This window comes from Thermobia domestica, chromosome 16 (genome assembly GCF_964235325.1).
Source record: "Thermobia domestica chromosome 16, izTheDome1.hap1.1, whole genome shotgun sequence".
Taxonomy (NCBI): Eukaryota; Metazoa; Arthropoda; class Insecta; order Zygentoma; family Lepismatidae; genus Thermobia; species Thermobia domestica.
In genome coordinates, this window is record NC_137469.1 from 24,994,024 (window position 1) to 25,013,418 (window position 19,395).

Genomic DNA, 19,395 nt, shown 5'->3' on the forward strand with positions numbered 1-19,395 from the left:
TCTATTATTCTATCATTCCCCATTAAATTTACATCATCAGCATACGCCATAACCTGGCAAATACAATTCAGCTCTAGAACCTGATTGATATCTTTGATTTTCCTTATAGTGTTCTCTAGAACAAAGTTAAATAATAATAACGACAACGCATCTCCTTGTTTCAGGTCATTCTCAACGTGAAAGCTCGTGAACAAGAATTTCCCTATTCGAACCTTATTTTGGGATTCATTTAAACATATCTCAATTAATCTACATTTTTCGGTATTGCAAATTCTGTAAGCATGTTGTACAATGTTTCCCTCTTACCAGAGTCTAAAGTCAATAATTGATGTGCCAGGATGTTGTATTCTCTCATTTCTTTTCAAGTATTAGTCGAATGGTAAATATCTGTTCGATAGTTGATCAATTTTACATAAATCCGGGCTGATAATCTCCAATAATTTCATCTGCGTATGGTGTCAATCTTGCTAATACAATGATTAGGAGGATTTATTGGATGTTGACAGAAGAGAAATGCCTCGATAATTATTAAATCTGTTTTATTGTTTTTCTTCTGAACTGGAACAATGATTGATTCACTTCACTCTCATGGTAATTCCTCCTTGTTCCAGATAATGAGAATGAGTTTGTCTATTTTGCTCTACAATTTTTCCCCTCCAGGTAAAATTAAGTCAATCAGAATTATGTCTACACCCGGAGATGTGTGTTTAATTTTTCAAATAGCGATTTCTATTTCTGTCTGGTTGGGTTCTGGATTATACGATTATGCTGCATGCATTTCACTTTCTACACGCGCATTGGTTTTTGGCTGTGTTAAGCAAATCGTCAAAGAAATCTTTCCATCTATTTAAGATGCTATCTGTATCAGTGAGAACTGCTCCTTTAGGTTTCTTTAATATATAAGCACGAAGTTGATAGCCGTTCTTAAGTTCGTTGATGCATTTATACATGTCCCGAATGTTTTTGTTTTCACTATTATCTTCAAGTTAATTAATTTTAACTTTCAAAAGTGGCGTTTGTTTGTTGTAAAAGTTTTAGAAGTTTTCTGCCAGATGACAATGAAATTTTATGTAGTTATTTCATTCGGATTTTGTAGCCAACGCTGTTTCTTCTGTTTTCTCTTCTCTGCTACTTTAGTACATTCCTGGTTGAACCATGCTTTGTTCCTACGTATTTCTGCGTGACCCAATATTTCTTTTGCTGAAATTTTAACGTTATCTCTAATTTCAACCAAGTATCTTGAACACTAGTGCACTCCGAACCTTCTAAAAACAAGAAACTATCCGACACTTCAATTTGACTCCACTCTCACCTGACTCTCCTCTACTTTTTTTTTTTTTTTAATAAAATAAACCGCTCCGTTTTCAGATATTGAATATTTCCTTTATTCAATGATAGTCTCCCTCTTACTATCACAATCAACTCCTCTGAACGACCGAACATCAGTTGTGCTAGACTGTTCTTTTCTGTCTACTAAAACATGATGAGTTTGAATATGTGTTTTTCCATCTAATGAAGTCCAAGTATATTTATGAATTTCGCGATGTTGGAATTTTGTAATCTTCACGATAAAGTTTCTGGATATTGCACAGTTGACGAGTCTAACGCCGTTGTCACAGGCCCGTAGCCAGCCCTAAAACTTAGGGGGGGCCCGGCTGAAGTTAAGGGGGGCCCGATCCAACCATATGATAGTTCATCACCATATTATAGTTAATTTGCAAGCCTACTGTAAACTTTTAGGGGGCCAGTAAAAATTTAGGGGGGCCCGGCCCCACCTAGACACCCCTGGATACGGGCCTGCGTTGTCACAACCTTCCTTATGCAAACATTTATTCCCTATAATCGGTTTGAAAATACCCTCTCGTCCTACCTTCGCATTGAAACCGCCTAACAGAATTTTCATATGATATTGCAGGAGATGATCAAATACCCATTCTATTCTTTAGTAAAAACTGTATTTTTTTAAAATCGCCATTTTCTGTTGGGGCATGTGAATTTAAAACAATAATATTACACTATCGACCCTTAAGGGAAATGAAAGAAAATCTATCATTAACAAATTCAACCTATATAATTGTGTATTGTGAACGGAAAGCCCTTTTTCTAGTTGGTAATTTTTAATTCGTTTCCCTTAAAAGAACGTAAAATTTCCCGACTTGACTCCTCCATTTCCTTCTCATCTAACTTCCTGATATCCCACAATGTCCAACCTCTATTTCTAAACTCATTTTTTACAAATTTTAACGCGCCTGCCCTATAGGAACTTCTTATATTTCATGTTCCAAATCTCATCGATCAAATAGATTTTACTTTGCGGAGTTCGTGCCAAGTTATCAGGTCTGATCCGAGGATTCTGCAAACTTATCTGAACATTTTTTTTAACAGGATGAGGTTGTTAGCCTCACACGCAATTCTCAAGCTGGATTATCACCCCTTGTCTGTCCACGACTGCTTACTCAGTATATTCGCAGCTAACCTCTATATCCCAGAGGCCTTCTCCTCGATCCACAACCTGAGGCCGCGCCGTGCCGTGGTGACAGGAGGACCACATTTTATGGAAATTAATACAGCTATATTTCAGAAATAGAAAAGGTACTGATTATCTAAACACTGCTTTAAAACACACAGGAACAATCAATATGCTTGGATATATGGATGCATATTAAGACTGTGAAAGCTTCGATGTCGTAAAAATCGTAAATTAGAGACTAGTGTCAGTGTAGTATTACATAAATGCATCGTACGTTTGACTTTTCGAACTATTCTTGATGTATCACATTGTTTCGTTTCATAGATATATAACTTTATAATATTTTTGTAAGTGATTATACTCTTTACCTGTTCTCTGCCAATAGTAACTGTATGAATTCATTATACAAAACTGAAATACAGAAGAATAAAATAAAAAACGATAATGTGATATTTCGCAGGCCATCTTATGTAAGGGCGCTTGTGTTCTTCCAGTCAGTATTTGAATTTATTACACAAAGCTCGTATACAGGATAACTAAAATCACTTATTTATAATGTGATGTTTCGTAGGGCGCCTTATGTAAAGGGCGCACTGTAGCTTTCACGGGTTCTTCGCAAACAGTAACTGTGTGTATTCATTGTACAGAACTGTGCTATACTGAAAAGTAAATAAAATCGTTCATCTTTGATGTGGTCTCGGAAGGGCGCCTAATTTAAAGGACGCACTTCATCTTCCACGGGTCCTTTACCAATAAAACTGTAAAAATGTATTACTAAAAACTTGTACCTTTATTTATACTGTGATATTCCGGAGGGCGCACCGGGACACGTCCCGGTGTCCAGGTGGGCCAGCACGGGCCTGGACATGTCGCATGCCATGAGTTTGAAAACGGTGCACCATGACACTAAAAATAACTTCATTATTTTCAGCCTTTACATTTCCAAGAAAACCTGAACATATCCATTTAAATGACAACCAAACTAGTTGTTCAATTTCAGAGAGTTTAGTTTCAAAATTTTCATCCTACATGACTGTTTTAATCTGTGGACCAACACATATACTTTCTTTAATTTTTGCCTTACTTAAGTTTGGGAATTTCTCCTTAACGTGTCTGAAATCAATGAAATTAATGCTTTCTCGATCTAGTACTTTAACAAAAAAATCTTCGTCAACTCACGCTTGCTATGTAATGGAGGCAAAAAAAAAAAAAAATACATATTGAGCGCTCGCGATTGGTTTACGAGATATATATTCTTGATACCAAGAATGAAATTTTGTCTTTGAGGTTAGTATTTACGGGCGTAGTGGTTTGCTTTGTTACGGCTATCCCACTCACATACAAAACAACAATCGTTGGTGTATCCTTGTTGTATTCCTGTGAGAACACCAATCACTTTCAAACATCCACATACATGTCATTTGAATTTTTTTAATATTCAATGAAGTCCAATATCGTACTCATAATTTCATACATCTCCTTTATATGAACCGCATATGCTACAGAAACAGATGGGTGAACATGAAATGAAGTGAAATCTTTAAGTTTTACGCCCCACGGTTATGCCGGTTAGGCTAATGAGACGGTGATACTGAGAGTTGAGTGAAATGGTGGAATGAAGAAAGTGGGAGGAAACGGGAGAACCCCACGAGCACGGTGTTTGTCCACCACAAAGTCCACACTGTGCGAGCTGAGATCGAACCAGGGACCCCAAGCACCGGAAATGAACGCTCTACCACTGAGTCACCATGCATGTGGAGAAGCACTGCCTTAAGACTTAGTTTCGAGCTGTCAATAAACAAGCGCCACTCGGTGGGATATGTTCATGTCCCAAAGACTGAAATAAGCCATTTACATCTTTGCAATAAACAATGCCTCCATTTTCAAGAAAATGTTCCTCAAAATGACTTTGTCGTTTTCTAAACAAACTTATTTTAACATCTTGAGCTAAGAGATTCCAATCTTGAAGCATAGAGTCCAACAATGTTGCTTTTCTTTTAGAAAGATTTGTCTCATACAAGACCGTCAAACTCTTCTTGTGTGGTCAATCGAGGTGACGTTGACTGGGATGTAGATGGCTCAAAGTCTCTCTACATCTTCCATATTTCTTGGAACGGCTGACGTATCTTCTTCTGAATCAATAGTGTAATGTTCTGGAGCTTTAGGTACCGGAAGATCTTCACTGTAGAGAACTAGTCCAATAGCTGACTTTAAGTTAGAGTACTGAATCTGATGTTTAGATTTAGAGGAAAAGCCCTTTACATGTGTCAAGTAAAACTAACAGTCAATTACACGATCTATTTGTTCGCACCAAGATCGTAAGAACATCAAATTCCATAGAACGGCGTTTTCCCTCTGGACAATTTTTCAAATTCCTGGAACACGTAGTCCAACATATCGTCCCTCTCGAGACAAAAGGGTGTATCTCATTTTCTTAACTTTTCCAGGAGACAAGTTAAAACCCTTTCTCATTACTTCTTCTATTGTTTTCTTTTAAAATTTAGGTTGATCTCGTAAATTATATACCTGAAACGAAGGAAATCAGACAAAATTTTAAAAGAAAAAAATAGAAGAAGTAATGAGAAAGGGTTTAAACTTGTTTCCTGGAAAAGTTCAGAAAATGAGATACGCCCCTTTGTCTCGAGAGGGACGATATGTGTGGGACCCTAGATTTATCCTGGTCTCCAACCCTACCTCCAAAGTACAGTACATAAACCCTTTTAAGTAAAGTTGTAAGGATGTTTTAAATGTAAGCTCACCATACACACACATAACAAAATTAGTCAGATTTATTTTTTACACGTACGGCACATTGCACTCTACCTGCGTAGCTAAACGTTTATTCAGTACTTTCTTGAAACCCAGATGGACAGCACACATTACACAAAAAGACACAACGCGGCAAATCTGACCATTCTTAACGAAACACCACTCAGCAAATAATACAATCGAACCAAAAAAAAAAAAAAAAATTACTTAAATGCTAGAACATATGGCAATAGAGATAGGCACCATTAGATGTTAATGGACTGCTACCTGAAATGAAGACAAAAACTGGGGAGAAATATGAGAAACTAGTGTTCCCTATCATAATGCGGAAAAAGACTCACGTAGTAAAAGAAAATTGGGGGATGAGGATACAGTGTATTCCTTCTGTAAAGAGGAAAAATTGTCACTTGAGTGATGTTTAAATGAGCGTATATAGTAAAGTTAATACATAATCAATCATTTTTATCTTAAGAGTCTTCATTATAGCGAAATTAAACTACCACCAATTTTAGAGATTTTCTGTAATATCTTCAAAACAAATAAAAATATTCGGAAAGCAGAAACATAGTGAACTAGACAATACGATTTTGCATGTGATACCTTTACCACAATTCACATATCTGCTTTTGGTACGCCGCTATTTACAGAACCCACAAAAAGTGCTAATTCTGCCTACAGTTACAAATCCAAAGCAGATAAATGAGTTGTGATAATGGTATCACATGCAAAATCGTATTGTCTAGTTCACTACGTTTCTGCTTTTCGAATATCTTTATTTGTTTTGAAGATATTACAGAAAAACTCTAAAATTAGCGGTAGTTTAATTTCGCTGTAGTGAAGACCCTTAAGCACATTTCTACGCTCCCGGCTGGTCTAGTGGGTAGCACGCGCGCCTTCGGTGTCAAGGATATCGGGTTCCATTCCTGGTAGGAGATCATTTAACGACACGGTGGCCCGGATTTCATCTTAAACTGTTGGCCCACGTATCATATAGTCTCACTGCTGAAACGATACGTTAAATTTAAATAAATAAATCAAACATTAATCATATTTCATCACCACCCGTAATATGGTCTAATACCGTTATTTCATAGTATAAAATTTCAAATTTTTCAATTTTTTACAAAATTGGTATGTAATACATAAAAAGTAATCACAGAGTTGATTTTCTCATGCAAAAATACATGAGAAAAGCACATTTACATAAAAGGACAGATTTCGTGTTGAATAATATATTTTAAGCCAAAACATGTAGGCTTATGTCTCAAATTGAATTTGTATTATTGTATGGATTGGTTTTCGGAACTGGCGCCAAAGTAAAAGAAAAATTTTCGAACACCTTCGGTATATAGAGGAGAGTTTGACGACAAGGATTGCCACTCGATTAGATATACTATCTATCTCGAAATCTTTGTTTTTCAGTTTTTTGCTAATAAGAAATCCAACACCACCAATCTCGCCAGAATCTAATTCTCTGTAAAAGAATGGTTGAACATTTTTCACCTCGACTACTTCATCTTTTCTTGTTCCCCTTAATCCGATGATGCCCCTGTTGATTTTCCATAGCAACGTAGTCTGTAATAGAGATGGTCATTTTTGCTAACCCTCACTAACATTTACGCTCAATCAATTCCCTTACCCTCGCCCTCAGCCACACTCACCCTCAATCGACTCCCTCACACTCGTCCTCAATCGACACCCTCAATACTCACTCTCAGCCACACTCACCTTCAATCGACACCCTCATTCACCCTGTCATTCATCTACCAAAATGAGGGTAAGTGAGGATGAGGACGATCCTCTTGAGGGCAAAAATGAGTGAAGGTGCCCATTTCTGGTCTGTAACTCTAAGTATTCTTAGAACCCTCTTCCTGCATGTGATTCTGAACGCTGTCTTGTCCAGTCACAATTCGATTTCTGCAAACTTGTAATCTTGGTTTGCCCTGTAATAATTGATGAAAAGAGTTTCTAGCTTTTTGTAAGAAATCATTGGGCTTCTCAAGCTTGTTGCTGATAGCACTCTGTTTGCCTTCCTCGGTTAAACCAACAACTTTTACCGTGTAATGGAAACTTCCAGTCTGAGCAAGTGGGAGGTACGGATAAGACATTTGGTAGTTATCCGGCCTGTTACACCCACTTTCAACTAATTCTTAGCACCTCTTTTTTTCTCAGACACAAGACAATCTTTTCAGACTATTACAGCACACAGTTTAGAAGAAGGAGTGAAAGAAATTTAAGATCAAGAACTTCGGGAGTTTAATAACAGGGATAATAATTACCTAAATAGTATCATGGGAGACTTCAGCGCCAATAGAGCAAAAAAAGAAAAAGAGAAAAAAAGAAAAAAGAAAAACCAAAAGCAAAAAGAAATTTCAGACATGGTAATGAGGAAAAGCCGCGAAGGTTTACGTCATGAATAAAAAAAAAAAAAAAAAAAAACATGATTACGGCAAGCAGAAAATACGTGATTAAAGACTGAAATATTCCGAACAAGTCCAACATTAGAATTGACAAGCGAATAGTTTGTTGTAAATTTCACATCTGAGAATCAGAAAACTTCTAGAGTGACAGGAATGTATGTAGAAAGGGAAAATTCTTTAAAAAAAAAGGAAAAAAGCGTGAAGTATTTCAACTGAAACATTTTTTTTTTTTTGACACACTCAAGAAGCATGAACATGAGCATTTAAGATGCTAACATAGGGTGACTAGACATACTCTTTTTAAGAGTATTATACTCTTTTCGAGGTTCATATACTCTATACTCTTTTTTCTTCCCAAAAATATCGAATTATACTCTTTTATGGCATTTTCAATTTCATTTAACGTTTAATGCATTTCCAATTGAAAATCGCATTTTTTTTCTGTAAAAACATGGGAGTTGACAACAGTTTAGTATTTTGTAGTAGCAGACCCGCTGCGCTGTGCTGCGTTTCTCGCCCTCGTTGCATTGCCAGATTTTCTTTTTGCAAAGAAAAAAAATAATAACTATACTGTATTTATTAGTTAGTACTAAAATTATAATAAAGACGGCAAAATTAATGGTCTGGTATTCAATATTCTATTTAATTAAATACTATAGAGATCAGAAATGGCGTGGACTAATGAAAACCTGACCCATAATCCACTGAGCTACCACCCACTGTGACCCACTCTAACCCACCAAAAGCCATCGTCACCAACTCTGACCCATGAAACACACCAATCTCTCCACTGACTAAAGAGTTTACACTTGTAAGAAAAGAAGTCTGTGATTTTCTACGGTCAATCGCTCAAGCACCGCTCTGTTACAGTACCGGTGGATCTGACCTTCAGGATATAAAATGATAAAGTATTTGCCATTGGTCATATTACGATCAATCTCAATTTAATTATCCTATATAATTATTGTCTTGTTGAATTGTAGATACTTTTCAATGAAAAATAGGATGAAATTTGAAAGTCTCAAATCAAGGTAAAGTAGGAGAACTTGAACGAAAAAAAAAGTGTAAAATTCGACTGTGTCTAGAAAGCCAAGTAGTAAATCCTATTGCTATGATTACAATTACAAATATCAATACCCAAAAGTGCCTGAAGTTCTTTTTTCACGTACATATACTCATGCGCGCCGACTACGTGAGGGTCTTGGGGCTCCAGCACCCCACATAATAATCTTGTGGGTCCGGCGTAGCCACAAGATTTTTAATTTTCACCCGGGTTTGAACCCTTTTCTCTTACATTTAAGTCAGCCGTGTTACCGACTGAACCAGGGCAGCCCCAACTTATCCTTATAGTACCAGTATGTTTTACTTTATCATAGCACATCCCTTTATGACAACATTCATAAAAGATTTTAACTACAAGGAAATCAGTAAAAAAAATATGGAGACTCCGCTCAAAACCTATACATAAATTTTGGAAAGTCGACGCCGTTGGACATACTTATCTCAAGTAAGTAAATAGAAACAAATAAAAAAGGAAGAAAAAATGGAAGCCTTGAAAGTAAAATTTAGACGAATTCACCAGTGTTCAAAGTGCGCTGAGCAGAGTGGGTCGGCGTTTCGTAGTGGGTCATGGTGGGTCGGTGGATCAGAGTTGATCATGGTGAATGGTGGGTCGGAATTGGTCACGTTGTGTTGACCCACTGTCCAACTCACAAATCTTGACCCACGACTTACTGACCCACTCTATCTCTGATAGAGACAAGAACACAGAAAGTTTGAGAACAGTTAAATATGTCCATGTTCTTTAGCGAGGAGCTCTTTCGTGGCTAAGCGGTTAGCATACTTGCCTTTGGCCTGAAAGACTCGGGTTCGATTTCCGGCGGTAGCTCATATGGTTCGGATTCCACGTTAATCAGTAGGTCCCGTCTCATATAGCCTCACTGCTGAAAGGGACGTTAAACTAAACGTCAACTCAACTCATTCTTTAGTCGGACTCGAATTCCCAACGGAATTTGCCTGACAATTATCAGTGTAATGCCTCAGACAACTACTGTATATTGCACCACACCGGCTCCACTAGGTCAGAAGGGAGAGCTGCAATTCATCTTATTCCTACACCATAAACAAGTGACAATGTCACGTGTATGCCACGTGCAAGAATTTGTTTTCTAAGCCGTTTGTATTTTCTCAAAGGGGTAATTTGGATAAGGGCGTATCAACCTATTTCCGGTAAAATAATATATACATATTTTCTGCAAGTTTGAGGACGTCCGTGTGTGTCTAGATGGTGTTAAGGTAATATCTCTGCTCCGTAGCGAACGCCTCCAAAAATAGCGTGTGAATACGTTGGTTAATTGGATAATGGCGTTTGTTTTTCTGATCTCCTGAAAAATTGAAGAATTGCTAGTTACGCCCTTATCCAAATTTACCCGCTTAACTAATGGCAGAACTTCAGTTCTCGCTATCTATCACCGTTTTTAATCTACAGCAATCAACTTTAAAACATGAAGTAGTTAATTTCTGCCACACCCGGTTTGAATAAAAATTAACAGAGAAGATGATACATAGTCTCAGAACGCAAAATTGGTTAAAAAAAAAAAAAAAACTTCTTGCTATATCTTATCATTTTTGCTGTATAGTAACCAACATTGAGTGGCTTTTTATGACTTTCAATGTTAATAAAGAGTTAAGGATAGAGATGAAATGTGTTTTTGGGGCACTTAATCGATTTCAGAAAACAGCTTCTCGCTATCTATGACCATGTTTAGTCTATAGTAATCAACGCAGAAGCCGGAAATTGTTGATTTCTACTACTTCCGGTGTAATTTTCATCTTTATCTACTTTTACCATTTCTAACTCCTGACCCTGTTCATAGATGAAGATCCATCAAATAGTTCTTGGTCTTTTGCTTCCGTACGGAGGAAACAAGGTGAATCAGTGGTATAGTGCTTATCTTTGGTGGGTGGGGTACTGGTTCGATTCCCGGACAAGTACCTTTGTGGTGGACAACACCATGTCCGTGGGTTTTCTCGGGTTAGTTCCTTTTCCTCCCACACTCTTATTCCATCAATTCTTTCATCAACATTTACTTGCCTAAGATCCATATTCATTTTTTTTATCCCGGTCGTTAACGCTCTCGCCTTCGGTGTGAGCGGTCTCGGGTTCGATTCCCCTTGGGGGCACTCGGTCGAAAAAGTGTAAAAAGATTTTTCAGGCTAGCTATCCTGAATGAAGTTTTCCTGGGTTTTTCTCATTCACACCAGGCAAATGCGGGGGTGGTACCTAGCTTATAAGTCGCAGGCCGCTGCCTTCCTTCCTCAATCCTTTCTTCCTTCCCTTTCCCCGGATAGTGTGCTCGTCGAGGGACGTCATCCCTCAAACGTGACGAGATAAATGGCCATATATGCCGAACACACAAAAAGCTAAATCCTAAATCCTTTTCTCCCGGACGGCACACAGGCGAAGTAAATATATAAAGGAATTTCCGTTAAACCAAACTCTTCAAAAAATTAAGAAACGTGAAGATCAAAAACATCTTGCATACATACCTGAAGAACTTTGATCGGTGCTCGAAGATGCACATTCAGAACCAAGGAAGAACACAAGTAGTGTATATTTCAAACACAAATTCATGTTGCACGGATAATGTATGAACTTTATTCTATCAATTCGGTAAACACAACAGTCCACGTGTTGTGCGCTAGATATATGCAGTTAATAATACGCACATGTCTTCTGCACAGTACAATTAACAACTGTTAATTACGGTAAATAGGAAACAGAACAGTCGTTTGGCTAAAACAGTCGATCACGCTTGATGCCTTAAACAGATATGATTGCTTAAGTCGCCCGAAGTCTGATACCCTAAATTCGGGAGTAGAATATGAGCTTTCTCTACCGCACACTGTGAACCTCTATGGTTGTCCACTACACATACTAGAAAACAAACTTGACATACAGTCAGAAAGAACGTGTGTAACTGCGATGAGGAGAAAGACGAAAAGATTGTTCAGGACAAACAGCAGTTGCTCCGGCAAGATTGTAAAAAGCACGTGGCGCTCCACACCGAGAATCTATGCTTTGCCTGCCATTCATACTAAGCAGTGATTCAGGTTTATTACACAACAAAATCCTTATTTCTTTTAAAAAAAGAAACACATACTCAAATCTTATTGCTTTCCGTTTACGCTCGCTCAAGTTCTTTGTTTCGTAACTGGAAAAAAAAGAAGTTGCTACTTTGTCTTCTTCAGTAATTTTGTCCTAAACATCTCGCCCGAAAACATACGACATTCAACACTTAAAGCTTACCTATTATCAACATCTTCCATTACAAACATTATTTAATAGCTTCACAGAATTTTCAGAACAAATTACTTATGTAGCACGTGACGCAATAATTAAGCTTTTTTCTTGTAAGTATAATGTTAATTTTAACTCGTGTACACTCCGTAACGTATGTAATTAGGTTTATGTTTCGTTCAAGGCTAAAGTAAACGTTAAAATGAGGTTAGTAGACACACCACCAGAGAGAATTATTTATTTTAAAAAAACGTTTTAAAAAAAAGTAAACTAAGTCAATATACGTTTATCTATGGTAGATTGATCAATTTCCTACAGCACTGTCCAGATTTCTCTACATTCAGGAAAGGCAAGTATTACAAACGCAATGAGGCAAGTGTACAGATTTACTTTATATCCACCATAAGAGAATCACTACTAATGTGATATCTATTGGATAAATGTAACTCTTATTCCTTATGAAATCACATTTCTTAAATAACATCTCATTTCAAAACTAAAATTTATTTTAAAGTTGCACAACATGAAAGTAAAAGAAATGTATACATTCTGGCTTGGGTTACGTACTCAGTGGTAAAGTGTTCACCTCAGGTGCATGGGGTCCTGGGTTCGATCCCAGCTCGCGTCAAGTGAACTTTTTGGTGGACAAACACCGTATGCGTGGGTTTCCTCGGGATTCTCCCATTTCCTTCCACTTTCTTCATTCCACCATTTCTCATCATCACCATCTCCTTTAGCCTAGCCGATACAATTGTGGGACGTAAAACTAAAATATTTCATTTCATTTTTTGAGTTATGTACGCTAGGCTTATGTTAGTAAATTTTAAAATTTAAATAAAAATGAGAACCTTCCCAATTTTTTTCAAATACAATTTCATTCCCATCCAAATATGAGCGAGGCGCAGAAGGTAACGTCTTCTCTGGGGCCATAAGCATCATTTTACTTGTAGGTCCATTTGGAAATGGGTATCAGGACTTTATTTATTTACGCATACATAATAAGGTTTTAGCATGCCACGTAATGTAAATGATGAAGTAAAGTGCAGGTAACGGAACACAAGGATGTAGTATGTTAGTTACGACGAGGGCGTTAATCTTTTGTACTGGGGCTACTCGGAGCGGGTGTAGACACTTGGAGCCCTGTGGATTAACAATAAAGTGATGTACTGTTGAAGTTACATGCAATGGATGAAGGAATGGCTACAATAAATGTGACAACAGGGGATATAGAGAACAGCGGTCTAATCACGTTCGTGCATAGCAGGAAGATGATCTATTGGTGAATAAGCATAACATAGTAAATCTGGTGTCTGATCTAAGACTTCATGAAGAATCGCCCGCAACCAGGGGGGAGCTAGGGGGCCTGCCTCCTTTAACTTTTAGTTGCCCCTCCAGGGGCGTCATTTCACACTTCGCTTAAGGGGGACAAGAGTACCACTGACATAAGACTTTCACGTTTTGTACTAGTATGCTATTAGGCAATTGATTAAAGTATATGTATTCCTTAAACTCTTAGGGGGACAATTGTCCCCTCCTGTCCCCCTAAATGATGCCCCTAGGCCACTCCAGACATTAATACAAAATGCTATTATTAATACAAAAAACGCAATTTAGATATTCGTAAGATAATTTTTAATGATTTGCCCCCCCCCCCTAACATGTTCATGCCCCCCTCAAACCTCTGTGGCTGGTTTCGGGCCTGTGAAGAATTGGATGAGCGCCTGATACCTATGTAGCGTTGAACGTAGCGAGCGCGGAGGCTGTAGAGATGACGTAATAGTGTTAGTATTGTTGTGCGACGGTAGATCTCGGAAGTCGAAGTGCGTGGCGGCAATGAATAAGGAAGGCGTAAGACATGACGTTCCCAGACCTGTTATAGCTTGTCATGAAACTTTTGTGGAGCCAATAACCAGGCAATATGTGCATGCGTAAGAGCAGGATGAACTAAACCTTTATATGTACAAAGAATGGGTTTGGTGTTAACACCAAGGGCGTAAATAAGAGCCCCGCAGACCCCGCATTGCGGGGGGGGGGCTCAAGCCATCAGGGCCCCCCAAATCGTGAAGCAGGACATAGAGAGGGGGCCCCACTCCACGCTGTCTGCAGGGAGGCCCCCAAGCCTTTACTTACGCCACTGGTTAACACCCCAATTAATGTTTTTCAAACTGCTTAACAAGTTGATCTGACGGCGAATATTAGCTTGTAAATTGGAAAGGTGGCGTTCCAAGAGAAATGTTTGTCGAAAGTGACACCAAGGGGTTTCACTATTTTGTAACTCTGACCTAAACAAAACAATATGAATAACCAAAATTTCCGAAACTGTAATAGTACTTGGTGTTAACTTGTACTGTCTAATTTTGATCTGATTTTTATTTTTATTCATTTATAAGTTTATTCCAAAGCTAGAATGAATTAAATTTAGTTAAATTTCAGCTAGATTAACTTGTCATTTGGTAATTAAACCTGATATTACTTCCGGCTAAATTAAGGTAGTAGGAAAGGATAGCTAACGTTAGGTTACATTTCCTGAAAATTCAGCGTACGATTCATCCACTTAGCTTCAGCTAGTTGAGCTTGGCTTTGATAAATCATGTTTAAACTACCTTCAGTTATATTAATTAAGCTTCAATTACGTTACCATTAGTAAGTAAGACTAAATTAGATTAGAAAAATACAGGGTGTATCAAAAAGCTTTGGAAACTCATATATTGATGTTTTTTTTTTTAGCTTATAAACATGGTTTTGGTGTCATTTTGTAGCAAACAGGGGTAAAAGTAGATCTAAAAAGGGGAGGGACGCATGACGTCACGCCGGTCCCCGTGCCTTTGCCTGTTGTACTTCTTTAGAAAGTGGGGGACGCCATAGATATTTTTTGGAAGTATGGTAATGGCGCCTCCCTGCGCGTTCCCCCTCACTTTTACCCCTGGTAGCAAAATACATCAAGTTCTTTACCTTGTACCTAAAGCAGGGGCGGATCCAGGGGGGCGATCGCCTCCCCAGAAGAGTAAACTTTCTTATTTTATATATATAAATAAAATCCATCCCAAAGTTTGAAGTTCTTAAAAGTAGCAGTATGACAACCTCCCCCAAAAGTCGATCCTAAATCCGCCCCTGACCTAAATAGATTCAGTGTAGCTTCCATTGGTGATGCAGTTCACAAAGCTTTGTCTCAAAGCACTACAACGTCTTCAGACGTACATTAACAACCTGAAGATTTGTTATGTCTTACCGAACATCCAGTTTCAACAAAAGCTTACGCCAGTGATAAATAGTAGGCCTACTGGGAGAATCTTTACCATACTTTGTACGAAAATTACGTTCCACAGTTGTCGCAGACTTGAATTCTTCAAACAAAACACACACAGCACACTCGGAAAAAGTAAAGGCAGCCATCTTTGCTCCAGCTGCCGCTAGCGCTTGCAGTGGCTTGTTTCTGAACTAGTGTACTACGTGAGTCAAAACTTGATGTATTTTGCTATAAAATGACACCAAAACCACGTCTGTAAAATAAATGAATAAATAAATATAAGTTCTTAAAGTTGTAAAGCCTTTTTAATACACTCTGTATAGTTTAGTCGGTATTTTCTCGAAAGAGGGTTGTGTTGTTGCGCAAATACCACTTTTTAAGCCGCCAATAATAGATTAATTTATTTTTTTTTTTAAATCAAGAATCATACAATCATTTATAGCATTATATTTGTGCATGCATAAAGTAAATATGTACGATTAGAAATTTGAAGGGAATCGCAGGAAGAATTTTGTTTCTTGTGCTTCTGTGTCTTTGATTTACAGTAACAACATTTATTCGTAATACCACCAGTTTTTTGCATATAGAAGAGAAGGACTTCACAAACCAAAATAAACTTGAAATAAGAGGATGGTTATTGTTTCTGGATATCTCCAAACTTTACAAGGCATGAGAAACATACATATGATAGGAACTTCACAACTTTATCTGGGGAGGATTTCGCACCACTGCGGGTGAAAACTAGTATTACGTAATACTGCGAATCCACATTGAATATGATAGGATATACATGATCCCCGGGGGATTTGGTGGCTCGTTGGGGAAGGGGGGGATTTCCTTTCGCATTGTTCCTTGAAATCACTGTCTAATACACTATGTTACTACCTGTGTATATTCTATGGCTTAAGAGCCAGACTTAAGTTACTAAAAATAATACAAAATTGACCATTTTTGTTTTGCTTGTTTATTCATAAGTGAAAGGAGATAATGAAATGCAACTTACCACAATCATACATAATGTTATTCTACAACAGAAAATATGAACCTGAAGAATTTTCAGTGTTGCCATCCATATAAATTACCGTGTTGCCTGAATAACAATTCCCCCAAAATCTAAGTTAAGGCAGCGACTAGAGGAATGAACTCAACTGCATTTGATTACGTATCATGTTGCTTTAGTATCCCGTGAACTGCTTTTTAAATAATAGTTGTATTAAGTTTGTAATAAACAAAATAGTTTTAACATACAGTTATTAAAATTAAACAATAATGTTATTAAAAAATTAGTTCACAGGATACCAAAACAACATGATACGTAATCAAATGCAGTTGAGTTCATTCCTCTAGTCGCTACCTTAACTTAGATTTTGGGGGAATTGTTATTCTGGCAACACTATAATTTCTATGGATGGCAACACTGAAAATTCTTCAGGTTTATATTTTCTGTTGTAGAATAACATTATCTGAGTTTAACGTCCCTTTTCAGCAGCGAGGCTATATGAGAATAACATTATCTATGATTGTGGTAAGTTGCATTTCATTATCTCCTTTCACTTATGAAAAACAAGCAAAAGAAATTTTGTAGGTCTATTATTTTTAGTTAGTCAGGCTCTTTAGAGTAAATGCAGATAACCAAATCTATTGTTTTAATATTTATAACGCAACTATACAACGAGACCAAGGCTCAGTGGTAGAGCGTTCACCTCTGGTGCATGGGATCCCGGGTTCGATTCCACCTCCCGCCAAGTGAACTTTGTGGTGGACAAACCCCGTGTGCGTGGGTTTTCTCGGGCTTCTTCAGTTTCCTCCCACTTTCTCCATTCCACCATTTCACTCATTTCTCATAATCACCGTCTCCTTTAGCTTAGCCGGCCTAATCGTGGGACGTAAAACTTAATGCTTTCATTTGATTTCATTACAACGAGACCAAATTTTGTTAAATTGACATGAAAGAATGTAGAACATTCTGTCTAATGTGCAATTCTGCTTCTGTTTGCAGGGAGAAAATAGTATTGAAGATTGAATGTTATTTTGAAGTCTTTCTGAGTACAGTCTTGGTGCTTCAAACACTCATTTCTGCTTATCTTGAAAATGGACGAGAAGAATTATGCAACCACTTTCCAGAGGAAAAAAGAAAACATAGAATTGAAGTGTTAAGAAACTTGAATTCATTTCCCCTATATCTCTGAGGCTGTATTCATAGATGCGTCATAATAAAAATGTTTCTCAAGATCTTGTCTTGGGAAGTGAATTGCTGTTTCATAATCCTTTCCAGGCAAGATGTTAAGATATATATTTTCTATAAGAAGATCTCGATGAAAATGACATTTTGACCTTATTCATAAATATTTCTCAAGACAAGTTTTCAACCTCACTAATTCATAATCAACGGATAGGAAATCTGATAAAACGAGTGACCCAAAATTATCCACAAGACGATGATAATAGCCTTGGCCAAGATGCATTTTCACTACGAAATTCTCAAAACATGTTTATGAATAAAAATTGCTTACTTAAGACACGCTTTGAATCTTGATTGGGCATTATCTATGAGTACGGGCTTCAGCAAATTTTTCTATATCTCGATTTCATATATCGTGTTTCATTTGTTTTTGCACACTCAGTATAAAAATATACGAAGGAGGATTTTGAAACTAAGGTTACAGGCCTGATATTTCTGGAGTTTCGTCTATTATAGAAGAATGTTGAGTGTATAGTAACTTTTAATACATGGAATTGGAAACCGTGCAGAATTTCAGCCACACGCTATCTACGGCGAGAGTTGTATGTAAACACAAATGGCGACTCGTTTGGAAAACTGCTCTTGCGAAGACGTTCGTTCAGTTATTCAATTTCTGTGGATGACACATGTAACCGCGGCTGAAATTCACCGGCAGCTGGTAGAAATTTGTGCAGAGACTGTAATGTCTCGTCATCATGTCGCATGGGAAGCGCGGTGGCCGATCCAGCACCACGTTGTTGAAGCAGTTTCGCTGGGACATCATCGACCACCCTTCCCATAGCCCAGACCTCGCTCCAAACGACTTTCACCTGTTCCCACACTTGATGAAGCACTTAGGAGGCCGTCGCTTCGCTTTCCAGACGAGCAGGTGAAACAGTTCGTAACAACGTGGCTGAACCACGTAAGGATATGATTCTTACCAGGAGAGAATCTTCAAACTCATCCCACGATGCGATGAGGGCCTTAACCGTTATGGAAACTATGTCGAAAAATAACCTAATGTATGTACTATCTGTTGGCTGGGTTGGTACACGTTTAAGAGTCTTCATCCCTTTGAAATTAAAATACCGCTAATTTTACAGTAATTATGTGATATCTTCAAATAGATAAAAGATAATCGAAATGTGGAACAAGAGCGCCCTAGACAATATTATTTTACATGAGAAACCGTTATCACGACTCACTTATCTGCTTTCGATTTCGAGCCATTTTGAGAATCGGTATTTATTTTCGCGTTTCTAAACATCTGAAAACGGAAAGGCACTAGGTGACTTGTGATAACGTTACCTCACGCAAAATAATATTGTCTAGGGCGCTCTTGTTCCATATTTCAACTATATTTTATCTATTTGAGTATATCACATAATTACTGTAAAATTAGCGGTATTTTAATTTCGCCGGGATGAAGACTCTTAACTTCAGGCTATGTTACTTTACCTTCTGATCATCCCTAGTAGTATTTCGAGAAACCGAAGGAAAAAAAAATGGTCTGTACTTACATAAACAATGCATAACGTTATTTTTTTTTTAGAGGTATTGTATATAACCAAAAGAAATGAGCTTAACAATATTATCGGTTTCTCTTCTATAATGATACTTAAAATTTGCTTAATGTTAGATTTTCGCTAAGTGAAAGAAATGTAACTCATAAACTAGCAATAGGAATCAAGTTACTATCATATCATAACTATTACTTCACTCATCATAAAATTGTTGCCGGTTTTTTCACCATATTTTATACCTGACAACATTGTATATTTATATCTTAATGATGATGGTGTTTCGACTGCGTAACACATTACATTATATCTGCTTGGGCAAGGTAAGTTGTGAATTTAGTTAAATGTTAGGAAGTGCAATAAAAAAATATGTTAATTGATGTTAAAGATTATACAGTTCACAAAAAATCATTAAAAATAATTAAAATTATGCTACATACAACCTGGT

At 37.4% G+C, this 19,395-nt stretch overlaps 1 protein-coding gene across 1 annotated transcript in view; it reads right to left on the reverse strand.

Moving 5' to 3' along the window:
• Positions 1–11,824, reverse strand: part of LOC145672950 (pancreatic triacylglycerol lipase-like) — a 243,712-nt gene extending 231,888 nt beyond the window's left edge. The window contains exon 1 of the mRNA XM_081742200.1: positions 11,209–11,824. Within this exon, the coding sequence (XP_081598326.1) occupies positions 11,209–11,293 (85 nt within the window). The 5' untranslated portion in view covers positions 11,294–11,824. The remainder of the gene's footprint in view (positions 1–11,208) is intronic.
• Between the last annotated feature and the right edge of the window lie 7,571 nt (positions 11,825–19,395).